The sequence below is a fragment of the Tasmannia lanceolata genome, unplaced genomic scaffold (genome assembly GCF_043159265.1).
Source record: "Tasmannia lanceolata isolate RefF3 unplaced genomic scaffold, GAP_Taslan_0.1 ptg000012l, whole genome shotgun sequence".
Classification (NCBI taxonomy): domain Eukaryota; kingdom Viridiplantae; phylum Streptophyta; class Magnoliopsida; order Canellales; family Winteraceae; genus Tasmannia; species Tasmannia lanceolata.
The window spans coordinates 49677960-49687728 of record NW_027518689.1 but is presented as its reverse complement, the minus strand read 5'-3'; the positions used below and the strand labels follow the sequence as shown (position 1 = coordinate 49687728).

Genomic DNA, 9769 nt, shown 5'->3' with positions numbered 1-9769 from the left:
GTTTTCTTTCTCCTTCCCAAATCAGCGAAGCAACACTTAATGCAGACATAGCTGACAGAACTGCAGGCTTGCATCTTTGCAAGTGTATTTGGCTTCTTATCCTTTTTTTTTTTCAAAATATTGTGGATTACTCAGTATTCAATCGATGATCAGATCAATGCAAGAACCCAAAGGATTCTCCTTGGTGTGCTCCATGATGCATGGTCTTGGTTGGCCTACGAGCCAATTACTCATGTTTTCCCATTCAGTAGTATTATATAACCCCGAAAAAACAAAAAAAGCAGCAATTCAGTAAATAAATTTAGTATACAAGGCCCACGGTGAGATTTTCGACTCTAACCATTTGCAGATACATTAAAAATATATATTACTGTAAATGATTATGAAAACATCAAGTGAGGGGATCAGATGAATAACCACCAAATTATCATGGGCATAATATTGCAATGTAAAGTGTTCTCAGACAAAGAACACATTTCTTTATTTCTGTTTTTCCAATGGACAAGATGGTTTCCGAACAATGGCCTTGATATCCAGACCTGAAGTTCTAACCCTTGTGGCCAGGGATCACCCCCCTACACATCAGAAGCTAATTATACATAACTAGTTCACTAGTTCATACTACTTATACATAAATAGCTCATACTACTTTCAGCCGATATAAGAAAAGGCTATCATAACTTAGATTAAGAAATAGACCAGAAGTAACACCATTGTTCTCACATTAATATTTCGTACTTCTATCGTATCTCCACTGGGCTAACTAATGCCAAATTTTTCATTTTCATACCTTCCCCCGATCACCTCAACTAGGCTGGAACTGTCCTAGGTTTGGCGCTGATCTTCCTCCAAGAAACACTAGGCATTATCTGTGTTGTGTCGACTCGGTCCTTGAACTCGATGGCAAAGTTGAGCAATGAATCAAGAAGAGAATCCGATAGAAGGTGCGGTTTGAGGCCCAACTCGATAAGTTTTGTGTGCTTGGCATTGTAGTAGTGCTCCTCTGCTTCCACACGAGGGTTCGGAACAGATATGGTATGCACGTCCAATCCAAGATTTTCACCAGCTTTTGTGACAAGGCGGGCGAGGTCATTGACAGAGAATTGCTCCGTGAACTGGTTGAAGACCCGGAACTCGCCTGGTTTTGCTGGGTTGGAGATGGCAAGCTCGACACACTGAACCGTGTCTCTTATGTCAAGGTACCCCCGAGTCTGAATAGTGAAAAGATAGTTAAAAAGAAGTTACATAAGAGTTGATGTTATAGACTAACTCAATAAATAAATTTAAAAACTAAGTTAATAAATAAAATTTGTAAGTACATCAATCTCACCTGACCTCCTTTCCCATACACTGTAAGTGGGTGTCCAACAGCTGCCTGAACACAAAATCTATTCAATGCTGTCCCAAACACCGCATCATAATCAAACCTATTGCATAGTTCTTCATGCATTTCTGTCTCCTCTGTTCTCAAACCATAAACCACCCCTTGGTTAAGATCAGTGGCCCTGATCCCCCAAGCCTTACAAGTAAATGCAATGTTATTTGAATCATGCACCTTACTCAGGTGGTAAAATGAACTTGCTTGCTTGGGATAAGGCAAAGTGTCTGTTCTCCCATGATGGGTAATCGTTATGTATCCCTCCTCAATGTCAATATTTGGAGTACCATATTCCCCCATTGTCCCTAGCTTCACCAAGTGACACTCCTCTCTATATTCTTTGATAGCAAAAAGAACATTCAGTGTTCCGATCACATTGTTCTGCTGCGTGAACACAGCTCTAGACCGGTCAATCATGGAGTAAGGGGCAGATCGTTGCTCGCCGAAGTGGACGACAGAGTCAGGCTCAAAGGCTTTGAAGCTTTCAGAGAGGAACTCAAAGTCGCAAATGTCACCAATGTAGAGTTGGATGGTCTTTCCAGTAAGAGATTTCCAACGACGGAGTCGAGTGTGGATGGAGGAGATAGGCGTGAGGGAGTCAAGACCAAGTTGGTGGTCAAAGAGTCGACGGACAAAGCTGTCAACAATGGCAACTTCATAATTTTTGCTGGAGAGATGGAGGGCAGTGGCCCACCCACAGTAGCCATCACCACCGATGACCATGACTCGCTTGGGCTTGTGGATTTCTGTAGGAAACAGGTTGAAACCAGACTTTGGCTGGGCTTCTTGGCTTATGGGAGCAGTGGCTGCACAAACAGTATGGAGTCTTGGGGGTTTTTCTCTATGTGAAATTAGGGTTTTTGATGGAGATCTAGAAGTCCGGAATGGGATAGAAGTAAGATACATGGATGGACAATGATACAATGTTTCAGAATAACATTTGGTGCTGGTAGAGGGTTTTAAGGTGCAATATATCGGAAGTAAATGTGCCATATCTTGAGTCCCTCTTAAGATATTGTGTTGTTCCAGATGCCTGCAAAAAAATGTGTTTGTCACCGTTACTAATTTATTGCCATGAAAGATGAAGAAATGTAAGGTTTTGTAAAGTTATAGTTTTGAAAACTTATGGTTTGGAGTCCTAACTGACCTGCACCCTCGAGCAAAAACCCTGTGTAGAGTATATAGGACTAAGTGGGAGAAAGGAATCTACAAAAAAAAGGAACCTTACCATCAGAGAGCTGTATAACAGGATGGAACTGAAAGTTAGGGCATCAATTTTTGGCTTACAATGTCTTATGGGTGGTAAATTGCAATAATTAGTTGGAGATATGGAACAAATTAATGTAGGTCACTTCAATCAAAGAAGTGATTCCATTCTTCCACCCTTGAAAAAAGGCAAGCAAAATGTCCTGCCTTGATACAGCTATTGGAACTTCTTAGTCACTATATTTGCCCAAAAGAGAAGATAAAAAAATGAACAAATTCAAGATGCTTGGTTGGGACTTTATGGAGCAAACTGGTAGGAAATGATTGGACCTGAAGCGCCATGGAGACTCTCAAAGAATGTCATAAGAAAACATGAGCAAGAAGACAACTAAAATTCAGTTCACTTTCAAGTTCAATTGTTACTTGTACAAGAGTTGTCTTTCACGTTTGTTAGCCCAAGGGTTACCAAGGGTTCAACTATTCCTTATTTTGATGATTCACAAACTCAAATTGATTCAATGTTAAGGACTAATAAGTTTGCCTCGAATGTTGTGCTACAGACAGGTTACTCGCAGGATGATCCAATCTAGCACAATCACAATGCAATGGCCAGAGATTGAGGATGAACCAAACAACTGCCAAATGAATTGAAGCACACTTGGATCAATCATTCCTTGAAGGTTCAACAGAGGAGAAGCTCAAATTCAAGCATCCCAAGCAAGAGAGCAGTCAACGGAAGATCAAGTGAAGGCCAAAGACAAAGAGAAGAGAGAGAAACACGCTTACTGTGTACATCCTTCTCTTTGTGATTGTTCAAGTCAAGGCACAACCCATCTTTCGCAAAACACATTTCAAAGGAACTCAAAAACCATGTTTTACAACTTCAAAATCTCAAACAATGGTTTAAAATAGGAATTTGGGAAAATCGGGCGATGGTCGACCGGACCCCTCCAGGTCGATCTGCCGACAAAGGGCAAAAGCCAGGGTGGAACATGTTTGGGCGAGCGACCGGCCTCACTCAGGTGACTAGTACCGGCCGATTAAGGCACACTGGCCAGCCGAGCCTCCTGCGCCGTAGAAAAATAAAATAAACCAGCCTTCGAGGGGCGGTCAATCGGTCTAGTCGAGAAAATATAGCCATTGGGGCGGAACAACTAGTTTTTAACTTGATGTTTGAATTACAAAAATGTCCCTTGGGTCTATATATACCCATTTAACTTGAAAATTAAGGACTTTTGCAAGATCTACCAACCCTCTTTAAGCTCAAAATCAATTTGCAATCAATCTGGCTTTGACTTCAACTCTTCCCAAGCTTGTGCCTTGATTTGTCTTCATAAAGAGCTTGGATTTAGGCTATACTTGTAATCAAGAAAGAGAGAGAAGTGTGTTGAGCATTCATTGTGCATTCAAGCCCCAAGGAAGGCTGTAGCAATCTTTGTATTCAAGAGAAATCATTGTAACGCGGGAAGGCGTTGTAATTAAACCCCTCGGAAGAAGATTTGTGAGCCTTGAAGCTGAGCATCGTGTGGTCTTCGGACAATTAGCAGAGCAAAGGCGTCGAATAATATAGCGTGAAGTTTTGCATTGAAGGTTGGCAAAATCATATCCGAGAAACTCTCCGTGCCTCTCAAAATCCTTCTTTATAAGATGGCCTCAAATGAATTGCCACATTTAAAAAAATTCCATTTCAAAAAAAAAAGGGAAAGGAAACAGTTGTGGCCGAGTTGGTCATAACCAGAGGAAAAATGGGGTAAAATACAAGAAAACATGACTCTAAGGGTGGAAGAAAGTAGACTTTTGGCAGATTTGCGAAAATAGACTCAAGGAGGGGTTGGCGTGTGCCACACTCGATACAAGTGTGAGGAAAGAGGGCAGTTAGAGATGTGATGGTAGAACGGCTTGACGGAGAAGACCAAGATGAATCCCAGATCCAAACCCTCTTATCCTTCCTTTGCATCTTAATATAACAACAGCTCAAAGTTTCCAGAAGACTAGCTATACTGTCGATTTCTCTTGCAAAGAAATTCCTTCTAAATTGGATCATCCAAGGCACACGACCTTCCTCCCACTGAAAACAATCTTTGACAAAGGCATCCTAGTCAACAACTACTGATATAAGATCCGAGTAGAAATGGCTCAGAGGCACCTCGCCGCACAATGTGTCATGCCAAAATTTGATTCTATTGCATGTACATAAATTTTTGGCTTCTTACAACAATAAAATGGAATAAATTCAACACAGGAACAGATGTAGAATGGTGAAAGGAGCTTGGACAAACCACCATAAGACACTGGCCAAAACTAGAAGATGGCATAATATTTAGCTTCTTACAAATGAAAAAAGGAAATTCATATAAGTAAAAGCCAGACATTTACCATGATGATAAAGTGACAATTTATAACAGTATACATTATACAGTTTCTTACAAGGATAAAATGCATTGATACCAAGAAAATGAGTGATAAAGAATCAGAAAATATGAATTTATCTATCTTATTGAAGATTAAAAAATTACAGAAAATTTCAGGTTTATTTAACGGGTGATTTCCTGCATCCGTAGGGATTAGTCCTGCCCTAAATAGGGTGGGGATACCCTATATCATTAAAAAAATCTCCCATAAAACCTTACAGAACCCTCCATCCACATCTCTCTCTCTCTCTCTCTCTCTCTCTCTCTCTCTCAGTTTTGTTTTCTTTTTCTTGTTTTTCCGAAAATATCTCCTCAGATCTCCCAAAATATCTCTTGTGCGCAGTTTTTGTGGGTTACACATTTGCGCAAACCTAGATTTTGTTTGGTTTTCCGTCAAATCCCCTAAAATCTCTCCTATTTCCCTAAATCTTTCCCTATATTCTCTCAATTCCATCTCTCATACTCTCTTCCTTTTTTGTCTCAGATCTATCTCTCGTGGGTTTGTGATTTGCTAAATCCCCCCTAAAATGTCTACGCATCTCCCTCTCTTTCGGCATTGCGCAACCCATTTTGGATTGTCGTGACCCAAAATGGGTTTCGGCATATCTATTGGGAGCCCTTCTCTCTCTACCAATCTCTCCTCTTGTCTTTGCCGGAAACCTCTAATCCACACAAAAATAAATAAATAAATAAACGTCAGATTTGTTTCCAGATCCTAGATCTACTCTCGACTTCTTCTTTTGTGTGTGAGTATCTGTCAACTAGATCTACTCTCGACTTCTTCTTTTGTGTGTGAGTATCTGTCAACTAGATCTACTCTCGACTTCTTCTTTTGTGTGTGAGTATCTGTCAACCCATTTTCCTTCCGTAAATCCCAAAAACAAAAACAAAAAATTTCCTTATTTGGCTTATTTTCTTACTTCTTATTAACCTAATCTCCAATCCAGCCCTTTATTTTCTCTTTTCTATATTTTTTTGGCCTCTTTTGCTCTCTACTCTAAACTCCCACGCTCAACTCACAATCCCAAATTCGCCTTTTGGACCATATTTTATCACCACCATCCCATTTGAGAGAGCCAAATAGCTCCCAATACACCCAAACTCCCTCTAAATCTCTTTATTTTCCCTTCCGTTGGGTTGTTCTTCAAGGTGCACCCCAAGTGTTTGATGAAATGTCTCAAAGGGGTTGAATTCGTTTATTGTCTTCCTTGTTGGGGATGTCTTCTTTGCTGTCTATTCATATCTTATTGTTGCCTTTAGGGAGAGTGTTATTGTCTTCTCTTTATGTTATTCGTCAGTCCCCTTGGTGATTGTTATCGTCTTTCTTACTATCTTTTCTTGTCTTGTCCGGGCTCATGTAGTTTCGCCTAAGGGGGAGTGTTGCTGTGCTCCCTAGTCAGTCTTTGTTTTCTCGGCTTTATGCCTTATACCCTCTTTTCTGGGCGATGGCTTCCATATCTGTCGTTGGTCAGCTCTCTTACAGGTGACAGTCTTTCCCCGTCGACCTTGCTTTTTCGGGTGATGATGGTGTACCTATCGTTGGTCGGCACCTTTTCTGGCGACAATGTTTATGCCGTCGACCTTGTCTTTAGACGATGGTTTTCCTATCGTTGGTTGGTTTTCTCCTCCCTCCTTTTCCGGGCGATGGCTTCCATATCCATCGTTAGTCGGCTCTCTTACAGGCGACAGTCTTTTCCCGTCGACCTCTCTTTTCCGGACGATGGTTTCCCCATCGTTGGTGGCTCTTTTCGGGCAACAATGTTCATGCTATCGACCTAGTTTTCAGATTATGGTGTTCCCATCGTTGGTTGGCTATGCTCTTTCTCTTCCTCTTATCTCCAGGCAACGATTTCCCCGTCGACCTTGTCTCCGATGGTTTCTCTATTGGTTGTTATCCTATTTACTTGGCATTGTGCTGCTTCACCGATGTTCGTTGTGCGCACCTTTGGTGTGCCATGGCACCTCTATTGCTCGTGATATGCGGATGTGTTTGTTGTGCTCTTATTCAGGGGAGGCCCTATTTGATCGTTCTCGCTGCTGTGTTACTTCAGGGGAGCTGCTCTTTTTTATGGCTGTTGATCTCAATGTTGTTCATGGTGGTCGTTGTCTTTTGTTTTTGCTTTTCATTATGTATTTATCACATCAACTCGAGGAGTGTTATTTCAAGCTGGATGTGTGTATGAGATTAAGCACTTTTGGTTATTTGTAGTTGTTGTTGTAGTTTTCTTTGTACCAAGCTGGAGTTCCATAGCATATACATTCTGGCTTGAGGGGGGTGTTGAATAGCATGTAAGAGTAGATTAGACATTAGACATAGATTAGAGGGTACTATTATAGTCTTTGTACTCATGTTGCCCTAGATGTGCCTATCTATACATCATATTCTTGAGGAGCTCCCTAGTGGAGTCTCTCAATCCTTCACTCCTCTTCTTCTTCCTCTCTTCTAACCCTAATATCATTTCTAACAATAGCGAGTAGGCACCACCTCATCAATCCATACCGAGGAGGAAATAAGCAAATTAAAACCCTAAAAACCAGGAAATTTTCAAATCAACACGGTAAAATAATTGAAAAACAGCATCCCATTTACCACAGATTCCTCAAATAATTCTTACAGACACAGGGAAAAAAAGATTGCACAAAACAATCATTTTTTCCAAATTCGGATAAGAAATTCAAAGGATTCCAACTACAGATCATAAACCCACAACAAAAAGTACGAAATTACAAAGAATGAAAGCTTGCATATGATAAACCACAAATTTCCAAAATCCCCAAATGTAATATTACTGAAGGCAGAAACGAGAAGAAAATGATGAAAAGAAGATTCCATCACCTGAAAAATGGCTTGGATTCGATCGATTGGATTTTACTTTCTAGCTTCGAGAGAAGGGTTTTGGAGAGATCTGTGAAAAGGGGAAAAAAAATCTGAGGAGAGGTGAATAAAGTAAGAGAAAGCGTGGAATTATCCGAAGCAAAAGTGAAGGGTTTATAGGTTTTAATACAAACAGATGGGGAATCAAGAGATACTCGTGTGGATATTCCTTTGTACGAAGATTTTATTTTTGAAGATTTGCTAGCATCACTCGCTCAAGCTCTGATCGCTGGTTGTCAATTGCCCAAGTGGCATTTTTACAAGCACTATAAAAATTGCCCAAAAGAGTAGAAAAATATTGCAAAATGGCCAATTGGCTCTAAAACCATATGTAAGAATGTTTACTCTATATGACATGAAAAAAAAAGAAGTAGTCGCAATTCTATATAAAACTTTGGCATACCTTGGTTATGTTTTTTCTCTATTCCAACCAGAGTTTATGACTGATGAATGAACTTTTCCTTGGATATTTTCAAAATTTATTTTATTTATGTTTTATAATAGGGAAAGTTCCTCGAAAATTGTATTATCTTGGAGAAATAACTTTGGAAAGGCCCCATTTGACATTTTTCATCAAAATGATATCGCACGATAAAAAGGACCAAAATGCCCTCTCTTCTTTTTCTGGTTTTTTATTTTTTGTTGTTGTTGTGTCATCACCACTATCGCGCTCCCGATCCGTGATCTAAGTTGGGCACATGACAACGCCACACATCTGCAAGGCATTCAATATCATATATAACAAAGCCTAATTAATATGTTTGGAAACATCTTGGAAGGCAAGTTAGCATTAAAAGAACTTGCTAATTTTGTGCGGGGAGCCAATCGAATTTAACATTAATTTAGAAGCTTTATGGGAGCTTTATTGCCTATATATATATATATATATATATATATATATATATATATATATATATATATATATATATAGAGAGAGAGAGAGAGAGAGAGAGAGAGAGAGAGAGAGAGAGAGAGGGTCTTGGCCCCTCTTCCTCCCACCACAAAGAAATTGAACTCTTTTTAGGAGAGACCTCACTTAGATAGAGGTTTACCATAAGCCTAGCGGTGAGGACAAGAAAGAGAAGATCAAGGGGCATTTCTGAGTCGCTCTTGTGTTAAGAAAAGCATGGAAGCATTTAAAGATAGCGGAAAGGAAGAATCGGTAATGGCACACTGTACTTCTATCTCGTCTTGTTAATAACACATTTTTCTTTGATTTCAATGCTCACAATCCAAAGGGATCATTTAAGTTACAGTTTGAATAACACAGAGATCATAAGATTTTTGCAATAAATTGCATACACATGCAATAACAGCGGACTAAACATAATATATATTTTTTAATTCTAAATGTATACTACGAAAGTAGAACCTAGCACAGTCCAATGAAGAGTTGGATTCAAAATGCATCGTGACCTAGACATGAGAAGTAGGATCCAAAGAACAGTTCGAATATGATCCGACCGATAAGCAATATGAATGGATCATGATTGAGACACTAGTGGATTCAATCCAAAGTGGATATGTTGACACCTCGAGTTCGGATCGATAAGGGATCCGAACGGATCATGACCAATACATAGGGATCCGATACATAGGGATCCGACAGAGTTCCGATCGATAAGGGATCTGAACGGATCATGAACAATACATAGGTAGATCTGATGTGAAGTGGATCCGCTTGCACCACTACTAAAAGGGCGGCCTAGTGCATGAGGCTCCCGCCATTGCGGGGTTTGGGGAGGGCTAGATGTATGCAGCCATACCTATGCTTTGCAGAGAGGCTATTTCTGTGACTTGAACCCATGACCACCAGGTCACAAATGGAGCAACCTTACCGTTGAGCCAAGGCTGGCACCACTACAAACAAAAATTTCATGCAAAATATATAAGGGCATT

The 9769-nt window shown here is 40.1% G+C and overlaps 1 protein-coding gene and 1 non-coding gene across 3 annotated transcripts; one reads left to right on the top strand and one right to left on the bottom strand.

Annotated features, from left to right (window-relative positions):
- Positions 1-441: 441 nt before the first annotated feature.
- Positions 442-7997, bottom strand: SQD1 (sulfoquinovosyldiacylglycerol 1). 2 transcript variants are annotated; one of them, XM_077392814.1, is made up of 4 exons: positions 7832-7997; positions 2526-2584; positions 1331-2411; positions 442-1211 (listed from the first exon to the last, which is right to left on the bottom strand). In XM_077392814.1, the coding sequence occupies exons 3-4, from the start codon at positions 2369-2371 to the stop codon at positions 810-812; spliced, it is 1443 nt and encodes a 480-aa protein (XP_077248929.1). In that variant the 5' UTR covers positions 2372-2411; positions 2526-2584; positions 7832-7997; the 3' UTR covers positions 442-809. The 2 variants fall into 2 exon arrangements, with proteins under 2 accessions (XP_077248929.1, XP_077248930.1); XM_077392815.1 differs by lacking the exon at positions 2526-2584 and having other exon boundaries at positions 7832-7996.
- LOC143889037 (small nucleolar RNA snoR86) lies at positions 4131-4256 on the top strand. Its single transcript, XR_013254662.1, has one exon. It is a non-coding gene; the product is annotated as a small nucleolar RNA snoR86 (small nucleolar RNA).
- Positions 7998-9769: the final 1772 nt, after the last annotated feature.

What these genes read in the sequence shown, in the direction of transcription:
- SQD1 (XM_077392814.1), bottom strand. Translation starts at nt 2,371, where the DNA reads ATGGCACATTTACTTCCGATATATTGCACCTTAAAACCCTCTACCAGC. An exon ending in TGTATGGGAAAGGAGGTCAG is followed by an intron (nt 1,212 to 1,330) that starts GTGAGATTGATG and finishes TTCACTATTCAG; the next exon opens with ACTCGGGGGTACCTTGACAT.